At 43.4% G+C, this 24,694-nt stretch overlaps 1 protein-coding gene across 1 annotated transcript in view; it reads right to left on the bottom strand.

Annotated features, from left to right (window-relative positions):
* Positions 1-2,452: 2,452 nt before the first annotated feature.
* Positions 2,453-24,694, bottom strand: part of rgs9b (regulator of G protein signaling 9b) — a 166,137-nt gene continuing 143,895 nt past the window's right edge. The window contains exons 12-19 of the mRNA XM_068058719.1: positions 23,719-23,832; positions 23,416-23,531; positions 20,732-20,819; positions 17,635-17,773; positions 17,311-17,396; positions 13,557-13,680; positions 3,405-3,892; positions 2,453-2,609 (exon numbers count right to left, since the gene is read on the bottom strand). Of these exons, the coding sequence (XP_067914820.1) occupies positions 2,453-2,609; positions 3,405-3,892; positions 13,557-13,680; positions 17,311-17,396; positions 17,635-17,773; positions 20,732-20,819; positions 23,416-23,531; positions 23,719-23,832 (1,312 nt within the window). The remainder of the gene's footprint in view (positions 2,610-3,404; positions 3,893-13,556; positions 13,681-17,310; positions 17,397-17,634; positions 17,774-20,731; positions 20,820-23,415; positions 23,532-23,718; positions 23,833-24,694) is intronic.

The following is a 24,694-nucleotide window of genomic DNA, read 5'->3' as shown; positions in this document are numbered from 1 at the left end:
ATTGGAGCCTTCGTCACTGAGGTTGTGGCAAGTGGCGATACTGAAACCATTCAGGGTGATGGTATGTTTCTTCCTAAAGCACTTCTCAAATCCCACTTCACCTTCATCCTGCAATCAGGTATGATATACAAGCTGCAAGTGGTGTTTTCCATCACCACTCCCCATCTTCCCTCACTCCCAACCCTCCCCTTGTGCATTATGCTTTCAGGTGCCCAAGAATAGTTACCTGGCCAGCCAATGGTGCCTGAGGCTGACACCCAGGGGAGGAGAAGACCTCTGAAGAAGAAACCCACCACTTGATCTGACACTTGCAGTCATCAGCACAGATGCTGGCATTGCATTTACCTCAGAGTAATATAGAATTGGGATCTCCACATGGTGAGTCACTATAGGGCAGTGTATAGGAAAATACTGATGGGCATGCATACATAAATTTTGGTGTATTGGCAGGCACCCCAGAGCCTATTATCACTGTCAAGGTGTATGGAGGAGTCCAGCTCCAACTTGGCACACGGCTTTGTGCAACGCTTGGAGCCCATCCTTTCCAGTGTGGTAGGCAGAGCGTTCCAGACCCCCAACACCCTCTAGGTGAAAAGAATTCTCCTCAACTCCCCTCTAATCTATGCAACCTGGTTATTAACCCTGCAAGCTGACATTATTGTTCCAAAATAACACCTGTTTATTTTCTCTCTCAGCCATTTCCTTCTTTACCTCCAAGTTTTACCTGGTGATACTCACTGGATTGACATCCTTTCACATGAAACATTTATCAAAGGCCCTCTGGAAATCTGAGTATACAATATAATAGGACTTTCCTGAATCTACTAGGGGCTATCTCAAAAAGATTAAGGAAGTGTAGAATATTTAAGGGCTTCACTGAACAGTATTCAATAAAACAACTCAAAAAAACATTAGATCCACACCAAGAACACAAATAATAGTTGGCAAATACTTGAAATTGCAGTTTTTAATTTAACACCAGAATAACTCACCAGCAAGAACACCTAGTAGCAACTGGATTTTAACCACCCACAATCTCATTGGATTAACAATTGAAAATATTATAAAATTAGTAAAATCACAACAAAAAAACTGTTTCTGTTTAGGCACTTGTACAACAGCGTTACAGCATCAGAAAAGATAGCAGGAAATGGCAAGCAGTCTCGAACGGGTTCATGATATATGGAACAACTCTTGCTTAGAATATCCTTGCTTAGATATTAGTGGATACCTAGGTGTGATTAAAATTCAGTAATCTTGTCGATATATTCTCATTATTTCATAAATATCTAGAGTGCTTTATTACTGCTAATATTTTCCCCACAGTATCAAAATCACATCATTGTATAACACAAGTGGAGTTGTGACTATTGTTAGATTGATACTTTTGCTAGCAGCATTTAGCACTAAAGCCAGTAGGGGAACTTTGCACAACTTTCTTTTTGCATTTCAGTGAAGGGTTACACAATGTCTTGTGTATGTTACAACATCTGGAAAGCACTTGGGCTATTGAATGTATTAACTAGTTAACATACGTCATTGAGTCACTGTTACGAATACACTGTTCATATGATTCCATATATTATTTCCTACATTACAACAGTGGCTACACTTCAAAAGTACTTCATTGAATGTAAAGCGCTTTGGAACATCTGGTGGTTGTGAAAGACGCTATATAAATGCAAATTTTTCTTTTATAAAAGTAGAAATGTATACAATAACATCATGTACAACTTAAAGAGTTCTGGTGCCAACAAGATCATCATTGATATTATGTATCTTCACACAAAAAAATTAGAAATTCTTCTGTCTTAGCTAGAACTAAATCATTATAATCTGATGGTTCCATTTACAGTCCAAATAGGGAAGGTTCTTAAACAACAGGGGCTTCGGACTATCATTGGCGGCACATGTGTACATTCTCTATTCTGATGTATAAAGTGAATCTCAATGGAAAATAAACGAAGACATGAAACCATTTTTTATTGCATTGCAAGCCCAACTCTGCAGTTACTAAATCATCCCTTTGCTGTTTGTGACTCCATCGGTCACTTATTTGGATGTTCCAGGTTGCTATGGCATATTTTCCTGGGAGGAATTCTGGGCAGATGATGCAGTTGAAGTCTCACAGTTCTTTGTTAAAGCTCACTTCTGTACAACAGCTGTTTTTGTGTTGTTAAGACTTTAGTCACCCACAGTTCTTAGCAGAAAAAGGCAATGTCATGGCAACCTGGATGAGAGAGCAGAAATTGCTCTGTCAAGAGAAATAAAAGTGAAGATTTATAATCATTAACTGAAGAAGAATATGACAAATGAAACAACATCAAAAAGCTGCGTGTTTCTTTAACAGTATTTGCCAACATAGCAGAAGAGCTGGTTTCCTGATACTGGAATTAAGGCAGCTCAAGTACTTGGGTATCTCAAAGTCCGTTGGCCTTAACGTGAACTCCCATCATCCTGCTTTACTTTCCTCTGCCACACTTTCCCAAGGGCAAATGACTTCCTTCGCAGAGTTCCTGTAGGTGCTGTGACAATCTTCACCCTCGTCCTCAGAGTCTATGGGGTAAATTCTGCACTCGTTTGGGATGTCTACTTTGATTTGGAAAAAGCTGAGAGAACAGAAATCAAATATAACAAGCAGTTAAAAAATCTCTAAATGCTTTAAGCCTCACAGGTTGTTTTAGGTGTCTTCATTGTTTGACTGTCTATCCTCAATTTCTCTTTTTGTCCCTTTCTGAAAGTGCTGACTCATTTGGGATACAGTTCCATGAGCACCAACGCACTCCAGTACCTGGGTCAACTGGTCACTCTTCAGCTCAGTGAGCATTGGAACGGTGTCAGCATTTGGGTGTCGCAGCTCAGCTCACTCCTGTCCAATTCCACTCCTTCCCAGTCCAGAAACACTGATGACAATTGTAGTGCCCCTACCACTGATTCCATAGCCCTGCACCACCCCCCCACCCCCCACTAATTTATTATCGCAGGATGTGCTAGAGAGATTGTGTTGAAACCTTTCTGAATTGGCCTGTGTGCCTCAATATGCATTGTATATTGTGCATTGTATTCATCCATCCGGAAAGCATTGACTTGTTTTAAATGCAGACATGCTCTTCACACAAAGGGTAGTAGAAATCAGGAACGCTCTCCCCTAATAATATTGTGAATGTTGGTTCTGCTGAAGCTTTCAAGACTCAGATCTTTTTGTAATGGTATCAAGTGATATGGAACAAAAGCAGGGAATTAGAATTGAGGTGCAGATCAGCCATGATCTAACTGAATGGCAGAAGAGGCTCGAGGGCCCGATTAGCCTACTATTGTTCCTAAAACTCTTCAAGGTATTAAACTTATTAATTGAGATATAAAATAGATTGAAAAAACAGTGGAAGCAAAGTGAAATTGCTTACTTGGACACTCTTCTTGGCTTTTGCTGTAGCTGTTTCTCTTCACCATTTAAGGGCTGGATCTTTCTATTGTTCAACGAGATGCACTTGGGAGACAAAGTTGCGAAGACTGGTGAATTTGTATATCCCCGCTTCAAAAACCTGCTGAAGGACAGAGTCATTTTGGATTTATGAGCAGGTTTGGTTTCCATGGTCCCAGGTGCCACGTTGCAGGTGCTCGATTCAGAGCCAATAGAAAGCTCTGTGCTTTCAGCAACTGAGGAAAATTGATTAGAAATAGAACGATTTTGCTCCCATTTTCTTTCCATTGCTGGGGTGCTGTCTATGGCTACGCTGATCGGTGAGGGGCAGATGGCACTGTTTGGTAGTGGAATGTAGAAGGGCAGGTCACTGTTGGCAAGATTGGATAAGGATGGGCTTGAGGAACAAGGTGGGATACATAAGCCTGTGTACACTGTCAGGTGGGGAACAGGTGCGGTAAACCTACATATCTATTAAAAAAAAAAAGAAAAAAGGTTCAGAACATAAGAAATGACCCCTCGAGCCTACTCTGCCATTCAAAAAGATCAGGGCTGATCTTCTACTTTGACTTCACTTCCTGCCCAATCCCCATATCCTTTGAATCCTTTAGTGCCCAAACACCGGTCAATCTCAGTCTTGAATATACTCAACAACTGAGCATCCACAGCTCTCTGGGGTAGAGAATTCCAAAGTCATTTTCTGCTTACTGCCTGTACAACCCATAAAGTACAACAAAAATCCATTACAGGGTCCTGACAGGCAAAAGGATCATATTGCAGCTATTGATAAAGGAGGACCTAGAAAACAAGGCAATGGATGACACAACCAGTGGCTTTCATGTGTATATTAAGCAAATTAAATAAGATAACCATAGTTTGCTGGGAATGATGACACTGCAGGGATAGATTTTCCTTCATGTGGTGGGGGTCTGCTTTAGTTTTTTTAAACATTGGCCATGGGGGCAGTGTTGTTCCTGGTCCAGATTAAAGTTCCCTTCCCGACCTGTTGCCATGACAACGGATAAAGGAAGGCAGTCGTGGTTATGCTTTTGTGCCCTCCATTATAAATCTAATGGGTCAGAAAATCTGCACCCATTCTGTCACTCCTGCCATAACTATACTGGGAGACCACTGGAAATGTTGGATTCTACATTGGAAGCCAGGAATGCTGAGTCGCAGCCTTGAGTTCCAGTTTACGTAGGACCTTGCCATGCAGAGCCTCTGGTAAGGCCCTTGTGATCGGGGTGGGGTGGGGGAGCGACAAGGACTTCTTACAATGAGTGTTCCTGCCACCATGGCCGCAATAAGTCTTCACTGTACCCTTGGCATCATAAGCCCTGTTATAGCGGGCATGCTGGCCCCTTCCATGGCAGAAGTGGGGCCCACCTGGAGGGGTGGTTTCAGTTTAGACCTCTAAAGGGGACCAAGGAAGGGGGGAAAGCCTGGCACCCACTGCCCCTTGCCATTGCTTGGAGTGCCCCTGCCATTGGTCTAACACCTGTCATCCATTGTTTGAGCAAATCTATTGTCCTGACGTAGGCACGGAGAACATCGTTGTTTAGGGATCTGCTCAGCATGAGTGTGACTTGAGCCTCAGAGAAATAACAACAGTTACTGCACTTCAGAGTGATTCATTTTATGTGAAGTCCTTTGGAATGATTCTGAGTGACATGTTAAGTTGCGATATAAATGGAAGATCTCGCTATGATAGTGTAAGAATCGGACAGCACTTTCTAATAACCCAAAAATGCTGGGCAAAATCAGTGCAGAAGTGAGCCAGTGTGAGCTGGGTGATGTGTTGCTCAAGTGAGATGCCTGACAAGCAGTAGGCCATGCATTTTGCTCAATAATAGACACTGACTGCTGATATACTTTTGAGTGCTTCCCCACCAGGAGATATGTGTGGTCAGATACAAGGCACTCGCCTGGATGGAATACTCTCCACTTGCCTGGATGGGTGCAGCTCCAACAACATTCAAAAAGCTTGACACCATCCAGGACAAAGCAGCACACTTCATTGGCACCCCATCCACCACCTTCAACAGTCACTCCCTCCACCACCGATGCACAGTGGCAGCAGTGTCTACCAGCTACAAGATGCACTGCAGCAACTCACCAAGGCTCCTTCAACAGCACTTTCCAAAACCACAACCTCTATCACCTAAAAGGACAAGAGCAACAGGTGCATGGGAACACCAGCACCTGCAGGTTCACCTCCAAGCCACACACCATCCTGACTTGGAACTATATCGCCGTTCCTTCAGTCGCTGGGTCAAATTCCTGGAACTCCCTTTCTAACAGCACTATGGGTGTACCTACCTCCCATGGACTGCAGCGGTTCAAGAAGGCAGCTCATCACCACCTTCTGAAAGGCACCTAGGGATGGGCAATAAATGCTGGCCTAGCCAGTGACGCCCACATCCCATGAATCAATTTAAAAAAAGATACGATTGGAAATAGGAATGTGGAGAGATGTAAAATGAGCAGCTGATTCACTATCACCCATTCTACACTATTACACAAAGTCACAATCTACCCCCATTGTGTGACTATTTCCATTGACATATAGTTGCAGGATCAGTCTTTGAATATTAGGGAAAGGAACATAATGGTTTTGAATTGAGAACAGAAAATGCTGGAAATACTCAGCAGGTCTGGCAGCATCTGTGTAGAGAGAAACAGAGTTAACGTTTTAGGTCTGTGACCCTTCATCAGAATTCTGTTGAATTGAGTTCTGATGAAAGGTCACAGACCTGAAACGTTAACTCTGCTTCTCTCTACACAGATGCTGCCAGACCTGCTGAGTATTTCTGGCACTTTCTGTTCTCAGTTCAGAGTTCCAGCATCTGCAGTATTTTGCTCTTATTATAATGGTTTTGAATGTTGGTTGCTAAAATTTAAAAAGAATTACAGCATCCTTTTGGCTATTTATTTATTTAACCCTCAATAACTTAAGTGTGCCAAAATGAGCAGAAAATAGATATCTGTGAGCAAGCCACAAGCTTGTAACTCTTTGAGGGAACTCTAATAAGCATCAAGGACCACCTAGAGTATGTGAAAGGTTTATGAATTCCAAAACAGAATTATTAATAGACACCCAGGTGGCTGCAATGTATAGTGTTGATGATAAACAAATCATTTGCTTTTATTTTAAAGTGTGCTATTTTTTAAGCATTACATGACCAAGGCTAAGCATGGGGACATTGAGGAAACGGTAATGAGGTTGAGGAGCAGTGTAATGCCTGTCTCTGGGGGTTTTGTTTTTGGGTTGAAAATTGCAAGTTTTTTACTATTTCCAGTAACATTTTAGCTTTTGTCCCCTTCGCCATTAATAGCGGTATTTTTTGACACCATGCAAAAGAGGAAAGTCCCCTTGCTTAATTTAAATTCTCTATTTTATTTTTACGGGTATACAGAAAGCCATTTCTGGAAGAAACAAATTGTCACCCTCCAAAAGGAAGTGTAAATTACACACAGCTTGGAGTGATAGCAGTGCACCACCCTGTCAGCAGCAGCAGGATGTATCTGCACACCTGCTGTCCTCCATGTACTGGATTCCCAACTGCATCCGTGCTGGTGACTGAAAGCCCTGAGCAGCTAACAGATAAACCCAGGGAGGGCATTGTACCAGGACACTGCTGTGTTCACCTCCCAGCAGTCAATTACAGAGTAGCGTAGGCATATGTCTGGCATCAGGCTACATGATGCTTGAGGCCATGTGTGGAAAGCACAAGGAAAGTAAGTGGGTGATAGAAACAACAGGAAAAATGGTTTGAAATACGCCTTTGGTATGACTGGGGGTTGGGAGTGGTTGTTGGGAGAAAATGAGGCAAAAGTGAATTGGATGGAGTGGAGAAATGTTGAAATACCTGAGGCAGGATTAGAAAGGATGCTCCCACCATGGTTCCTGGCTAAATGAGTTAGTCTACAGTTCAAACTCATCAATAGCCAGCAGGTGGAGCCTTCCAATCATGCAAGTTCTTTTGGCCATAATGAATAACAAGGAATGTCTGGAGAGGGAGTTTGTCACAACAGTGATTATTTTAGCACAAAATGAAGCCATGCTTCATGTTGATATAGTTGATATTAGACCTTGCACAAAAGAGAAGGGAACGTGTCAGGGATTTGCTTTGAATAAAAGGTGCATGCCTTAGACTTTCAAATAAAGATGCAAACAGGCATCAGATGGAGTTCAACAACAATGATTGCGTCGGAGGCACAGGAAGAATCTTTGAACAGCAACATGTGAAAGACACCATGAAAATGAGGCAACGAATTTGGAGTTTTACAATGCAACACAAAATATAAAATCCAGGATAATACAGAGTTTGGCACAGGATGAGAACATCAACAGACGCAACAGAAGACACGCAAAGCAGATGTGCGATGATTGACACTACTTTATTTTCATTAAATGAACATGAAATAAAATCTGCAGCCAAAACATGTCATTCTGAAAATCCACTGTTCACACTTTCACAGGAGGCTCCAGTTTGTGGAATGTAGTTTTTAAAATACAGAAAATATGTGACACACCCCACATAATAATCTCAGGATACGTAACACCAGAATTAGATGTTAGGAGGTGAATCTTTTCCCAGAGATTGGTGAACCTGCGGAACAGGCTGCCATCTCGTGTGGTGAAAGCTGATGAACTAAATTCCTTCAAGGGGGAGCTGGATCTGTTATCTGGCTGGGGCAGAGATCACCTCGAACAAAAGACAGGTACAATTAATCAGGCCCAGAGTAGCCTCCTGGACTAGGTGAAATCACCTAAGGAGAGACCGAGCGGAATTTTCCAGATTTCCACCCACTCCCCAACAACACACCCCCCCACTCCGGGCTAGGTTTTTATTTATATTTTGCCTCTCCTCCGAGCCTTTGGGTGGGTTGTCAGTGGTGTATATATTGTGAGGAACAAGGCATTGCAATTGTGAGGGACAGGCTGGACCGACCACTGAGACTTGTCCATCATTGTTCATATGTTGACCTTTTCAGAATTTTGATCAGAAATTCTATCTTCTGTTACTGCCACTAACTGCTATCATTATGAATATTCAGTTCTATTTTGACAGGTGTCATGTGACAAAAAGAGGGAGCCTTTTAGAACAGGGTGGTTAGATCGGGGGTATGTTTTATAGTTTGCAACACACAGTGAAAAGATGATACCGTGATAGTTTGAAGAATATATTACAGTAGCACACTTGTTTAACCTGCATGGTTTAGTGTCACCGTGGTTTGAATCAAGTGGGACACTGGCACTCCAGTTACTTATTGTCCAAACCCTTTTTTCTCTTCCTTGCTTTACCAATGTCTTATGGGAAACCTGCCCTCCATTGGGAATTGTGAGAGAGCATCTCAGTGGCAAATCTCCTTCCATTCTCTCTGAAAATGTGGGCTCTGCTGCTCCCTCCCATCCCACAGCAATACAGCTACGGCCAGGAACTCAGTGGTGTGTGGGTCCATTATGGGTGCAAACCCACTTCTTCCCATGCTGTGACACCCTGATTTTGTCTAATACTCCATCACATCACTCACTGCAGCTGAATCATGTAAGACAAGCTGGTATCGACTACTTGAAAACTATCATGTCATAACTGCAGATCTCACTAAAACTAGAAAAAAATTACTTGTTCTCTACACATTGTAAATTTAAATCTGCTTCAAAACAGTAATACACCTCAAAGTTGTGACGACACATATAAACTGCTTGAGCCTGTTTCTACTACTTGTTAATTGAACCAATACATTACTCCATTGTAACAGACTTTTGTGTATTATCTGATGTATAACTTCCTACAACCTGCATGTTTCCTTGTAGGTAGCTCACTCCTATATATTATATATAACTCCCAACTACCTGTGTGCTACCTCATATACATAGTCTCCTACTACCTGTGTGTTTTCACAGAATCACAGAATTGTTACAGTGCAGATGGAGGCCACCGATTCTCCTGCCATTCCCTTGTCTTCTCCCCATAACCCCGCACATTCTTCTTTTTCACATAACAGTCTAATTCCCTTTTGAATGCTTCAATCGAATCTGCCTCCACCACATTCTCAGGCAATGTATTCCAGACCTTAGCCACTCGCTGCGTGAAAAGTTTTTCCTCATGTCACTTTTGCTTCTTTTACTATTTATTTTAAATCTGTGCCCTCTCGTTTTTGATCCTTTCATGTTTCTCCCCATCGACTTTGCCCAGACCCCTTATGATTTTTGAATATCTCTATGTTTTCTCAGATATAATTCACTCCTATTGCATGTTATCTCCTGTAGTCTGTACTTCTGTGAACCAGTTTTTGGGAGTCACGGTGAACTGAAGTTTGTAAAGTGTGCAGATATTCTAGCCGTGACATATCGTTATTTCAGAGCAGACTATTATGGAGTCACCAGCAGCACTGCATGAAATTAAAGCAAAGATGAAAGACTGCAAAAATATATCCAAGAAGATGACAGGGTCAGCTAAACAATAGCAGAGAATAGAAGCTTTAAATGAACCAAGCACAATGCTAACTGAGACCCTTTTTTAAAAAGAGAGACTGCTGAACTTGGAGGCCCTTTCTTTCCTACAGACCCCGGACGACCTGCACTGTCGTGGACCCTCCACAGGAAATGTTCGAGATAATTAAAGCTCAGTGGAATACTTCCCAGAGCCCCTCACTCCCACCCAGATATTTCGAGCGAAAATTTCAGGACACCCAAACCAACATTACATTACTTAACTGAGTCAATGCATATGCAAAAAAAATCTTTTGCAACAAAAGGAAACAACATCTTACAAATGATTTCCACAAACAAAACACACTCAATATTTCGGGCAGTGATTTGATTGTGCCAGATGGCCTTCACCTGCTCCCTCACGATAATCAATTACACAATGAGACCAAGCATCAAAATGATTGGACACTAGTGAAAAGACCAGCAAACATAGTGCAAGAGAAAACAGTAAACATTACATTCCCTCATCAATTGTACATTAAGAAGTAAAGAATTCAAATTTTCAGGGCCAATGACTTACAATTACGAGGTAATTGAAACTGTTCTCAAGCCATATCTCTTATTGGTACAGTCATGCTTACCCTAATTATTGCCTTAATACAAATATTAAAAGTGTCACCATCAAGAACTCTTTAAAAACAGTGGCTACAAACACTCCCATTAACTTTAATATCCCTTTGGTTTATTTCTGTTGTTTGCATTGAATCATTTTGCTTAAACTATGTGGGTTTGGCAGTGTTATTGAGCCAGATGTGGCTCAATCAGTACAACCTATAGTACACATTGGGGTTTGAAGTGTTGTGTCAGCTGTGGTGGTTATCATGGCAGCTGACAGTATTGCCCCCCTCCCCCCCCCCCCCCCCCCCCCCACACCACCAATGCGAACATCAACCTACTCTTTGGGCCTTGGCAGAGAAGCTGTCACAGACCAGAGTGAGATTTGGCTGCTCCGTTTTTTTTGTGCTGAATTTCCACTTTCACAGGGCAAAAACCTGAGTACAAGACTGGCGTAACCTGTGTTGTTTCAGCTTTTTGACTCATCCCCACTGCGCTTTCAACTTTAGTAACCCCGAACCAGCAACCTGTGAAAATGGCAGCACCTACTGATGGTAACCCATCAACTTTCAGTAACCTCACCCAGTCAGCATCCTGAAGATGACATCAGAATTCACTGCAAGAAAATATTCAAAACTTGAACAGAAACAGTCAGAAATCAACTAGAAGGCAAGATATATCATTCTTTGCAACTAATTTTCATAAAGTAGGCATTTATCCTGAAAGTAGCATTGCAAAGGTCATCAGTTTTTTACACAATTTTTCATTTCAGAGTTGCGAAGGGTAATGTAATGAACCCAAGCCTGTGTTTGCATAGCTCTTGGTCAGCAGATGACTTGTTCTGTGTAAGTGCAGTAGTCATTCTTTATTCTATTGAGTGTTTTTTTGTGATTTTCTATTCCTCTTCTCAGCAGCTCTTGTCAGACTCTGATACGCATTACCCGCCAGCTCCCCCACATTCCCATGAACCACACAACCAGATCACGCACTTCACCCAAAATGCTGCCACTCAGTTGCCTGTCAAGAGATAAACTCGAGTGGTGCAGCTTGAATAAGGATTAGCCTCTGAACCCTTCCACCTGGCCAACTTAGACTCCTTTGCAAACCTTCAGTGACCTCAAGAACTGCTGGAAATAATTAGCTGAAGACAAGAAATATTAGATCTCACCAACAAATGACAACAGCTTCAGCTTTTACACTGGTTATTGCTGGCAACTGCATTCAATAGCCAATATTTAGATTTGCATAGACATTGGCACAGTCTTAGATAGGTACATTATACTCAGGGCTCGAAGGGAAGCTTAAAACAAAGTGGCACAAGGGATGGTGATGGCAGGCGTTGTGGGATGATGGGGAGTAGGTAAGTATGATGGGCAGGGGGGTGTGGAATGGTGGGGGTGTGATAGTGTGGGACGCTAGGATGAGTTTGGATTGCACTTGGGAAGGAATGTAAAATTGAATGGATCAGCCAATCTCACGCTTATAAACAATTGGATAACGGGCACCACTTGCATGAAAAGATTATCTGCAACCAGTCCTGACTTGGATTATGTAGCCTAGTTCTAAATAGCATTTAGTTGGTGCATTTGTACCAAGAGTAACAACCTGGAATAATATGATGTCTCTCGTGTAGCAAAATATCCCAAGGTGCTTCACAGGAGTGTTATTAAAAAACAAAAAATCACTAAGGCTGATTTTCAGAGGCTTACTGGCAGCGCACACCAGACAGAAAATTGTGGGCAGCGGACCTGCTCCCAGAGGATAAAGCTCTGCGTTGGGGTCTCACATTTGGTAAATCAGCTGTTTAGTGTCAGCTTGGCTCAGCTGTGACAGCCCCTTGCTCATGAGTTAGGGTGCAAGAGCTACTCCGATCCTTCAGATGTGATACGGACCCGTCTGCCTGTTTGGGTAGATGTTAAAGAACAGTCCTTTCAGTGTTCTGGCTAACATTCCTTCCTGGAGAAAACTCCCCAAAAAAAGCAGATGAAGTGCTCAATCCCCTCATAGCCATTTGTAGGATATCGCTAAATGCAAAATGGTTGCTGCATTTCACTACAGAACAACAGTCATTGCATTGCAAAGTGGCTTACTGTAACTGAGGCATTTTGAGATGCTTGTGAGAGACGTAACAAGATATTATATGAATATACAATAATTACACTGGATTCCATTAATCAAGGCAATAGTTGGGAATTTCCTGGGAGCTGATCCTACACCACCCCCACAACTTTACCACAAGTGTGTCAAAGAGCCTATTTATGATTTCCACTGGCGAAGCAGTGCTGAGGAAATTCCCAGCCAGTGTGGTGCCACAGCTTAGTGGTAATAAAATCAATAGATGCCTCGTTTCATTAGTCTGGTGATCAATAAAGTTCCTTACTTGTGTAATAAAAATGTCCGCTGCCTAAGTGGAATGTGGTGAAGAACTTCTAAGTGACTGGGTATACTGCAACTTTTGTATTGGGTCAAGGAGAGAAGAATTTTGCCACAAAAGTGTTCTGTGCAATTGACGCAATGGTGCATTTCAACGTGAATTACATTATCGGGTCATTGGTAAACAAGCAAAGTAAAGGCTTAGCAAACAATGCTTTCCCATGCAAACAATGCCCATTTACAGAGAAGGTTCATTACATGCCTGGGTGAAATCCACCCACAGTATTCCTTGGCCACTGTGGCTTAGAATGAGTGGGGAGATTGGAGAGCAGAGGCAGGAGGGTTGGAGAAGGTTGGGGAGGGGCAGGAGGGCAGCATTAGAATGGGAGGGTGGAGGGGAAAGGTTGGAGGGGTAGGAAGAGGGGCAGAAAGGAAGAGGCTGGAGCGAAGAGGCAGGAGGGGAACGTGTGGAGGGGAGCTCACAATAAAGTGATATTACAGCTTGGAGAGGTGCTGGTGCCAACACCTGTGCCCCATACTCTCACACTTCGAGCACTGGGTACATGCCCTATCTGCGTTAAATGTTTATTAATTTGTTGAGCATTTTGCGGAAGTGATGGTTTAGCATTTCCCCGAGGGTCTTTACTGCGCCTCTTGTTTGGGAGGCTCCTGCTGCAGCCGGTTCCTGCGATCTAACTTGCTCATAACCTGTGTTATGTCGACCACCTTCGTCCCACTAGCGGCTGCTTTCGCTCTCGCCTCCAGCTCAAGCTGCCGCAGGATTACAGGGCTGGGACTGGAACGTCTGTGTCTCTTCATGAAAGGGAAGTTACTGAAAACAACAAAATATAATCATATAAGACACATGAAAACCGTGATCATGTCTGCCATGTTTGCAGGTCTATACATGAATGATAAATTACTCTCCCTAGCACCCTCCCCCCGCCTGATAATAGTGAGTAGATACACCACCCACTGTGCTACGTAGATCTGCAATCCCTAGTCTCCAGTGAATTCGTCAAACTTGGCTGTGGTAGAATTAGCATGAATGCTGCACTTTTAAAGTAGTTTACTGCTTGTGAAACTATATCCTTAGATGTGATATAAAAAGAAAATAGTTTCTTTAAATTTCTTACATTCCTCTTGCTCTCCCTCCCTCCCTTGCCTTCAGAGAACAATTAAAACCGCCACCTAAAGACACAGTTTCTATTGGGAACTTACTGTCTGAAAGAAAGATAGCCAGATTTGTATTTTATACAGCACCTTTCACAACCTCAGGACATCCCAACCCGCTTTACAGCCAAATAAGTATATTATTTTTTACAAGTGTAGTCACTGTTGTAATGTAGGGAATGAGGCAGCGAATGTGTGCACAGCAAGATCCCACAAACAGCAACGTAATAATCGGGCAGGAGAGCAGTGGAATAGTCGTGTCGACAGGGTTTCAGCAGCAGGTGAGCTGCTGAGAAAGAGGTGGGCATGGGGGATGTTACAGAGGGACATTCAACCCTTCCATGCAGGATACCAATTCCACCTGCACGCAAAAATCCTGAAATCATGAAAGACCTATTAATTGTACCTGGGATTTGAACCAAAACCTGCACCCCAAGACCTCCAAGTTTTTCAAAACCAATCACCTAATCACCTCTCCAGTCCCTTTTAGTTTCCAGCACAGTTTCTAGCCAAAAAGAATCTCAAAGATGGACAACATTCAGGCTTGGGCTGATAAGTGACAAGTAACATTTGTGCCACAAAAGTGCCAGGCAATGACCATCTCCAACAAGAGAGAATCTAACCATCTCCCCTTGACGTTCAATGGCATTACCATCGCTGAATCCCCCGTCAGCATCCTGAGGGTTACCATTGACCAGAAACTGAACTGGACCAGCCACACAAATACTGTGGCTACAACAGCAGGTCAGAGGCTGGGAATTCTACAGTGAGTTACTCACTTCCTGACTCCCCAATGCCTGTCCACCATCTACAAGGCACAAGTCAGGAGTGTGATTGAATACTGTCCACTTGCCTGGATGAGTGCTGCTCCAACACTTAAGAAGCTTGACATCATCCAAGACAAAGCAGTCCACTTGATCAGCACCCCATCCACCACCTTAAACATTCACTCCCTCCACCACCGACGCACAGTGGCAGCAGTGTGTACCATCTACAAGATGCACTGCAGCAACGCACAAAGGCTCCTTTAACAGCACCTTCCAAACCCGTGACCTCTACCAACTAGAAGGACGAGGACAGCAGGCGCATGGGAACACCACCACCTGAAAGTTCCCCTCCAAGTCACACACCATCCTGACTTGGAACAATATCGCTGTTCCTTCACTGTCACTGGGTCACAAAATCCTGGAACTCCCTCCCTAACTGCACTGTGGGTGTACATTTGTTAATGTAGCAAATTTTTTTTTCATGCGTTTGCTCTTTGTTAACCATTGTACTATTCGGTCACGTTCTGATACACTTAGAAATGCACCATGCTTAAGAACATTCAAGCCAAGCCATTAAGAAACCCATTTAGAGTTTCTACTTGCCTGATTGGAATGTATACTCTCCCCTTCCAAGGACACAGGCCATTTACCTTAAGCTTAGATAACATAGGAACAGGACTTAGACCATTCAACCTTTTGAGCCTGTTCCGCCTAACACAAGAACATGTTGGCAGTGTCCAAGGTTTTGAGCCGAAAGTGGGTTTATCAGAACTTGTGGGATTTACTTACAATTTATCTGACAATTTACCAGGATGAATCACTGGTAAACTTCCCACTGCTTGTCCAGATATTAACCTCCTGTTGGTGCTGCCTGCAGGTTATAGTGTCATCTGAAGTTGAGTGGGTAGAACCCCAACTTCCAGTGAGAGGTCCACCCTCTTCAATAGACTCAATGAACCAGGCAGACTGGTCAATCAACAGCACCCTGGCGCATTCGGCAGGGGATTACTGAGCTTACAACAACTCCCAGCTCCCATGTCAGGCAGTCACCTTGAATTACCATGACCCCAAATACTGTGTGTTCATCACTCCCACAAAAAGGATAATCACAAATTGGTCTTTGGCCAAGTCATTAGCAGGCGTTTAGGCTATTATTAAGTATACAGCAAATACCATTAACTCATCCTAAATGGTGTTGAGAGCAGTGCAACTTGCCATGAACTGTCGCTATCTATGTCACTATGGCTACAGGTGAACATGTTTCTCGTTGAAAGGCTGTTCTACCAGTTATAGGAACATAGGAAGAGGCCATTTGGCCCCTCAAGCCTGATCTGTTATTCATTGAGATCATGGCTGATCTGTGATCTAACTCCACTTACCCACCTTTGCCCAATATTCCTTAACACCTTCAGCTAACAAAAGTGTATCAATCTCAGATTTAAAATTAACAATTGATCTAGCATCAATTGCCCTTTGCTGAAGACTTCTACCCACCCTATATGTGAAGAAGTGTTTCCTAATTTCACTCCTGAAAGGTCTGGCTCTAATAGTTAAGACTATTCCCCCTAGTCCTAGACTCCCCAACTAGCGGAAATAATTTCTGTCAATCTACCCTATCTGTTCCCCTTAATATCTTGAAAACTTTGATCAAATCACCCCTAACCCGTCTAAATTCCAAGGAATACAGCTCTAGTTTGTTTAATTTCTCCTCGTAGATTAACTCCTGGAGTCCAGGTATCATTAAAGTAAATCTACACTGTGCTCCTTCCAAGGCCAATATATCCTTCCTAAGGTGTGGTGCACGGAACTGTTCACAGTTATAGAAGTAGGGGGTCAGTAGCAAGTGACTGCCTCTCTTTAACCCAATCCCAGTGTAGGAACTAAACCCCAGATATATGAACACATAGTTCACAAACCTGGTCTCCACATAATGCTTCTGATGGCAGCTGTCATCACTGGTCTCCGAGTTTCCCATCAGCTAAAAGTTAGACATCTGTATTCAGCATGGTGGAAGCACCCATGCAGTTTAGCTTGTGAAATGCCAGCCACCTTGACTTCCAATTTCAAGGCCATGTTCTCATCTTACTTGCTGACATCTGGTTAATTGAGGCCGTCTCATGAGCTACCCTACAGCAGGTCAGTGTTAGGCTACTGGAGACTACAGCTTTCCCTCCTTGTAACCGTTTCTCCATTTGGCCACAAATCCACCTCACAGCTTGGCTCTGAATGTCACACATTGAATAATAGAGTGATAAAGCACAGAAGGAGGTCATTCAGCCCATCGTGTCTGTGAAAGAGATGGCCAATTAATCCCACCTTCCACCGCCCCCCCCCCACCACACCTCCCCCACCCCCCCCTCCACCCCCGCCCTTTCCCTGGAGTCCTGCATTTTTTCCAATTCCCCTTTAAAAGTTACTGTTGAACTGGCATTCATTTCTCTTGCAGGCAGTGCATTCCCGATCATTACTCAGTGTCGGCTTTAATTTGACCAATTTAAGAGTGGAAACATTCCATTGCTGACCTTTTTTGCTTGGTCTCTTCAGGAATGAGCGCCTTACTCTGTGTATCCTTGTAAATGGGGGATCTTAAGAAACGTGGGTACGAATCCTGCACAAAAGAAACAAGAAGGGGTGACAGGAGTGTGTTAGGAGGAGCTGCAACCCGTTCTTTGAAAAGCTACCCCTGAAACACCTTTGTTCATCTCACTGCCTTGATAAGGAGTTGTTATTGAAGAGAAAACAGACAACACTGAGCCACCTTCCCACTCATAAAAATCAGGTACTCGGGGGGTCACAAAATGACAAAGCCATGAAACCTGCAAAGAGAAAACTAATGAATGGCAGACCTTTCTCATCAGCATGTAAATGTGAGTCTGTGCCGCATCCAGCACGTAGCGATGTGGATGTTTCAGGCCCTTCACAGTAATCTCCATGGTCCTCCCATCAATGTTAATCCAACGCCTCGCTCCCTGCGCCAGGAACGTTCTGAAATCAAAGGAAAGTACATTGGTGGGTTTTTGTTATGTAATGAGGAAGAGGTACTGACTGCTACTGTTTGTTAACAGGCTACCATTTCAGCTTTGGGTTTGGATTGTAGGCCAGGAGGTATTAGAGAGGATATGATGAAGCATTTGTTTCCTCTGCAAAACTAACTATTGTTCCTGTAGTTATTATCAACCAGTTGAAGTTCTCTGAACTCTTTCACTTAGGGGTACAGAGGTGACTAAATTGACTATTGTCTTAAGGTTTTAGTTCAACAGTTCAGTGGTCACTGCATCTAAATTGACTTAAGCTTCCCTGCTCAACAACGAACTATTGCAACAATATAGAGAGCAATCAATAGCAGTATAACAGTAGCAGATATCAGGACAGTCTGATTAAACCTTTCCTTAATAAAAACAGAAAGTGCTGGAAATACTCAGCAGGTCTGGCAGCATCTGTGGTGAGAGAAACAGAGTTAACGTTTCAGGTTTGTGAACCTTCATCAGAACTGGCAAAGGTTCGATATGTAATGGGCTTTGAGCAAGTGAAAGGGGAGGGGGGGGCAAGAAGAACAAAAAGGAAGGTATACAAATAGTCGTTTGGTAGTACAGAACATGAGTATTGCTGAAAATAGAGACATGTTGTCAAGGCTTTTCGTCTTGCACCGGAAGCTCGGGGTCATGCTAGCAGACTGAGTGGAGGTGTTTCACAAAGCAGTCGCCCAATCTACATTTGGTCTCTCCAATATAGAGGTGACCGCATTGTGAGCAGCGAATACAGTATACTAAATTGAAGGAAGTACAAATAAATCGCTGCTTCACCCGGAAGCAGTGTTTGGGGCCTTGGATAGTGAGGAGAGAGGAGGTAAAAGGACAGGCGTTACACCTCCTGTGATTACATGGGAAGGCGCCACGGGAAGGGGATGGGGCGTTGGGGGTGATGAAGAAGTGGACCAGGGTGTTGCGGAGGGAACAGTCCCTTCGGAATGCTGATGGGAGGGGAGATGTGCTGGAGGTGGCGGAAATGGCAGAGGTTGATCCTTTGGATGTGGAGGCTGATGGGGTGGAAAGTGAGGACAAAGGGAACCCTGTCGTGGTTCTGGGAGGAAGGGGAAGGGGTGAGGGCAGAAGTGCGGGAAATAGGTTGGACATGGTCGAGGGCCCTGTCAACCACAGTGTGGGGGAATCCTTGGTTGAGGAAAAAGTCATATCAGAAGCACTGATGTGGAAAGTGACATCATCAGAGCAGACAGAGACAGAGAAACTGGGAGAATGGAATGGAGTCCTTACAGGAGGCAGGGTGTGAGGATGTGTAGTCAAGGTAGCTGGGGGAGTCGGTGAGCTTATATTGAATATTAGTGGAGAGCCTAACCCCAGAAATCGAGACAGAGAAGTCGAGAAGGGAAGGGAAGTGTTGGAGCTGGAACATGTGAAGTTGAGACAAGGGTGGAAATTGGAAGCGAAGTTGATGAAGTTTTCCAGTTTGGGGTGAGAGCAGGAAACGGCACCGATACAGTCATCAATGTACTGGAAAAAGAGTTGGGGGAGGGGGCCTGAGTAGGACTGGAACCAGAAATGTTTGTTACATTGAGATAAAACCCCTCCCATTCAGCATTCAATATATAATTTGCACCCTTTCCCTTACTATAAAAACTTACAAGTCACCTTCCTGATACATCAAGAACAGACAAGAAAGTAAGACTCGTATCCTAAACTTTACAGAATTACATGGCTCTTTTCCCTGAAACAATTGTAATTTTTCCATGATGAATCTTGAATGAGATCTAAACTGTGTTTTATTACTGTAACAGTAAATGTTCCCACCATCCATCCCAGGGCAGCAAATATTCGAGAATATTTTCCTCTGTTACTGGTTTCCCTAACTTTTCAACTCGCCTTAATAAAAAGGAAAGACTTGCATTTATATAGCACTATTCACGACCTCGGGATGTCTCAAAGTGCTTCACAGCCAATTAAGTACTTCTGAAGCATTGTTACTGTTGTAATGTTAGAAACACAGGAGTCAATTTGCACACAGCAAGCTCCCACAAACAGCAATGTGACAATGACCAGGTGAGAACTCCCTAGCCTTACTTCAAAGTAGTGCTTTGGAATCTTTTACATCCAACTGAGAGGAGAAACAGGGTCTCGGTTTAATGTCTCATCTGAAAGATGGCACCTCTGACAGTGCAGCACTCCCTCAGGCCTGCACCGGAATGTCAGCTTAGATTGATGTGCTCAAGTCCTGGAGTGGGACTTGAATCCACTACCTTCTGACTCAGAGGCGAGAGTGCTACTGAGCCCTCTATGTTTATACCTCATTCTTTCTAATTAAGTTTTACATTAATTTTATTTCTCTTCTTCATTCTTTACCCCTCTGCCATTTTTTTCCCTGTCACTATGTGTGCATTTACACTGTAAGTTTAACACTGGATCAAAGTAATTCAGTATAAATTGGGCGTTAAGGTCCAACCTGAGCAAAGTGGAGTGAGGTCCCCTTTTTCAGTGAGTCACACCCCACTTCAGTGTCCATCCAGTCAGACCGTGACCCGAGATTTAGGGATCTCTCTATTTGCCAAAGGCAAAACCAGAGAGGCTCCCCACTCTGTAACCTCCTAAAGCCCTAAAAAACCCTCAGAGATATCTATACTCCTCCAATTCTGGCCTCTTGAGCATCCGTGATATCCATCGCTCCACCATTGGTAGCCATGCCTTCAGCTGCCTAGGTCCTAAGCTCTTAAATTCCCTCCTTAAACCTCTTCACCCCTCTATCTTTCTCTTCTCCTGAAAATCTATCTCTTTGACCAAGCTTTTGGTCACCTGCCCTAATATCTCCTTATATGGCCCAGTGTTAGATTTTGTTTGACAACTCTCCTGTGAGGCGCCTTGGGATGATTTACTGCATTAAAGGCACTATATAAATGCAAGTTGTTGTTATTGAGGATGCTGCACATCAACTCACTTGTAAATCTCCTCAGCTTTTTCTTTGAACTTTGACTGTTCTCCGTACTTCAAGTCTTCGCAAGCCTCCCAGAATGCCAAGTTCTCTCCTAAAATGTAAAACCTCATCATTTAACATTTGTCCAAATGTCACATCATAGATATAAACACAGGATGGCAAGGTATAGTTCAGAAGAAATTAAGCTATTTTCAAATACATAAGATGACATAGGATATACAGCACAGAAACAGGCCATTCAGCCCAACCACTTCATGCTGGCATTTATGCTCCACTCGAGCCTCACCCATTCTCTATCAACATAACCCTGTATTCCCTCATATGCTTAACTTGCTTCCCCTTAAATACATCAGTGCAATTCTCCTGTGGCAGCGGGTTCTGTATTCTCAACACACTCTAAATAAACCTAAGCTCATCCAAAACTTTGCTGTCCTTGTCCTAATTCGCACCATTCCGTTCACCCATCACCCCCTGTGCTCGCTGACCTACATTGGTTCCCGGTCCACAAACACCTCGATTTTGAAATTCTTATCCTTGTTTTTAAATCCCTCGCTACCCTCATTCCACCCTATCTCTGGAATCTCCAGTCCCACAACCCTCCAACATCTCGGTGTTCCTCCAATTCTGGCCTTCTGAGCATCCCCGATTTGTGTCGCTCCACCACTGGTGGCTGTGCATTCGGCTGCCAAGGCCCCAAGCTCTGGAATACTCTCCCTAAACCTCTGTGCCTCTCTGCCTCACCTTCCTCCTTTAAGACACTCCTTAAAACTTACCTCTTTGACCAAGCTTTTGGTCATCTGCCCGAAAATCTCCTTTTGTAGCTTGGTATCAGATTTTGTTTGCTAACGCTCCTGTGAAGCACCTTGGGATGTATTACAATGTTAAAGGTGCTATATAAGTGGCAGTTGTTGTTGTTCCCTATATGATTTCTTGGTGATTATCTTACATTGATGGCTTCTAATTTTGCTCTTCTCCACAAGTGGAAACACTCTTTCTGTGTCCACCAAGGTTTTAAAGACCGCTACTAGGCCATGTATCAGCCTTCTCTCTTCTAGAGAAATAAGAACCAGCCTGTTTATCCTTTTCTGATAGGATAACCTTGCAGTTCTGATATCATCCTTGTAAAACCCTGCACTCTCTCCAGTGCCTTGAAATCATTTTCATAATATGGGGACCAAAACTATATACAGTACTTCAAGTGTGGTCTAACCAAGTTTTGATATAAGTTTAGCATAACTTCTCTACTTTTCAATTCTATCCCTCTAGAAAGATGAAAGTTCCTCCGCATCTTATTGCTCTTTCTTTCATCAATTTTTTTCCCCTCTTCTCATTCTCATCAGCAGCTACAGATCGCTCGCTCACTGGGCAGTTTCATGGGCCAAGTGGTCACTTTTCGTGAGTCGAGACTGCGAGTGTCAGCATCGCAAACTAACCTCATCCTGTCTTCACTTGTTATTGACACTCCACATCTCCAGCAGAAACAGCTGGTTAGCGATCAGGAGCAGGAACCCTGGCCAATATCTCCCCCTCTCGAACCTAGACCAATGGTAACACTGGCCTGCCTGAAATCAGCTAACCCACCACAGACCAGGGACCAAATCTGGGATCATCCTGGAGTGTGCAGCCCAGTTGCTCAGGATTTAACTAGCTAAGCTTTGTGGGGAGCCACAAGCTGTTCTACTGTCCGGATTTCCTGGCCTGTGGGATATCCCAGGCCCCACTGTGCGTTTGTAAATGATGGACCACCCACTGAAGCCACAGACTCCAGGACAGAGAACAGTGGAGGTCCCTGGCAGGCACATTCCCAAGGTAAGTGCCAGGATCCAGGCCTGCAAATTATCAGGGCCAGAGAGTTGTTTTTTTAAAAAAAGATTTTTAGAAACTGTGTGTGAAAAATGCAATAGTGAACGGGGCAAGCAATATTGCTGTAATATTCCTGCAATCTAGAAGGCATGTAACATACCAAACCTACCTCTGATGCTACTTAGGGCACAATTCTATCAGAACCCCAGACTATATCTGCAGTACAACTAGCAATTTCAGGCACAGTCTTGGTAATACATGGAACTACATCAAAGTTACAGCACCGAAACAGGCCATTTGGACCAGCTGCTCTCTGCCGGCATTTATCCTCTGCATGATCTTCCCTACTTCACCGAACTATATCAACATAACCTTTCTATTCCTGTCGCTCCCTCATGTGCTTATCTAGCTTCCCCTTAAATGTATCTATACAATTCACTTCAACTACCTGTGGTAGTGAGTTCCACATTCTCACCCCTCTCTGAGTAAAGAAGTTTCTCCCGAATTCCTTATTAGATTTATTAGTGACTATCTTATATTTATTACCTCTTGTTTTGTATTTTTAGCATTCTGTACCATCTGCTATATTGACTGGGATTCAAGCATGATTTAATTCAAGGCCCTCCCTTAGCAACATGAGAAAGCACAGAACAAATTTCTGCCATTCAGCCAACTCCAGCTTCACAACCTGCTCTACCAGCATCTCCAACCCACAAGGCCCCACTTAATGACCCAATGGACAGCTCAGCCAAATAAATTAACCAAAATATCTGTCAAGCCTTGCATCCCGCAGCATCCAGCCCTCATCCCCAGAGGCTCAGGGAACCATCACATTCCTTTATCTGTATCTGAGCCAGTCCTTACAATGCCGTGCCCTCACATACCACTGAATTCCTTCTTGAGGAAGAGCTCAAAGTTCTGGCGGCCTCTGGGATCCCTCATCAGTTCAGTGAAGCTGAAGGTCCACCGCTCGACTCGCAGCTTCGTTGGGTTGTCCACCCTGCAGCCGCCCCAACAGTAAAACAAAACAGGTCAGTAATTAGACAGCACGGGGAGAATTTCACTGCTGAACTGGAAGCACAACTGCTACAAGAGGGAACTACGTTACATTGCCGTTCGGTAATAGAAAAAAGGAACCATTGTGTTCCAATGTTTCTTAAGGGTAGAATCACAATCAGAGCACTTACATCGGAGTATTGAGTTCCCAAAACGTTGCGTCATCAGTGAGCCAAGGATTGCTAGGGAGACATCCTGACATTATAGGATCATGGGTAAAAAACTGCTCACAGTATTTTACAATCCTGAAGGGGTAACAATCATAGTATTAATGTGCAACACGATACAATAAAAACTCTGAGGATATTGCAGAGTCAAATGAAATATACCTAAAGTAAAAATCTTACATGTGTGCACTTCTTGTTGTCATGTTTTGGTGTTGATTTTTCACTTTAGAAATTTCTACATCCACATTTATAATGGGAATTGCCCATGTAAACTGTCACGCTGTAAGTAAGCTGTCCCTCCAATGGTGGCGCTATAGCACCCCTCAGTTTTGCATCTTATCGCTCCTCAGTTGCTACTTCAGAGGAACTCGAAACTGAAACTTGAAACCAATTCTAATTCACTGCTTCCCGAATTACAGTCAGTTTTGCTATTTAGCTACAAAGAAAATCAAAGTTTGTTGTATAAAATAGGGGAAAATGTATGAATTTAAAATGAGGACTGAATTACATTTATACATTTATACACCCTGGACCAATTATTTAAAAAGTGGTCTCTGACATATTCAAACTCTTTTAGCAACTGTGTGTACATAAAGATATCTTACACATGCCTGGATGTAAATAGGAATGTCAACAGGAGGTGAGGTGTTTGACTCGGTGCAGGTGCAGCGTTCATATATGCAATATAAGCTGTTCTTGCTTTTTATAACATAATAAATCACTGAAGAGATTTGTAACAGCTTGGTTACAAGTGGTTCGAACTATTTGTTCACATGGAGGGTAAGGCTGACACAAACTGGATGGGCTGAATGGCCTGTCTCTGTGTTGCAAGTTCCATGTATGAGTGAAATGGACAGTGTGGCGCTGGGCAGTGTTGTGCGCAGGTTCAGAATCAGGAACAGGTTGTTCCTTAGAAACTGTCTTGATGGGAATTGGGGAG

Source organism: Heterodontus francisci, chromosome 26 (genome assembly GCF_036365525.1).
Source record: "Heterodontus francisci isolate sHetFra1 chromosome 26, sHetFra1.hap1, whole genome shotgun sequence".
Classification (NCBI taxonomy): Eukaryota; Metazoa; Chordata; class Chondrichthyes; order Heterodontiformes; family Heterodontidae; genus Heterodontus; species Heterodontus francisci.
This window is presented reverse-complemented; position numbering and strand designations above follow the sequence as displayed.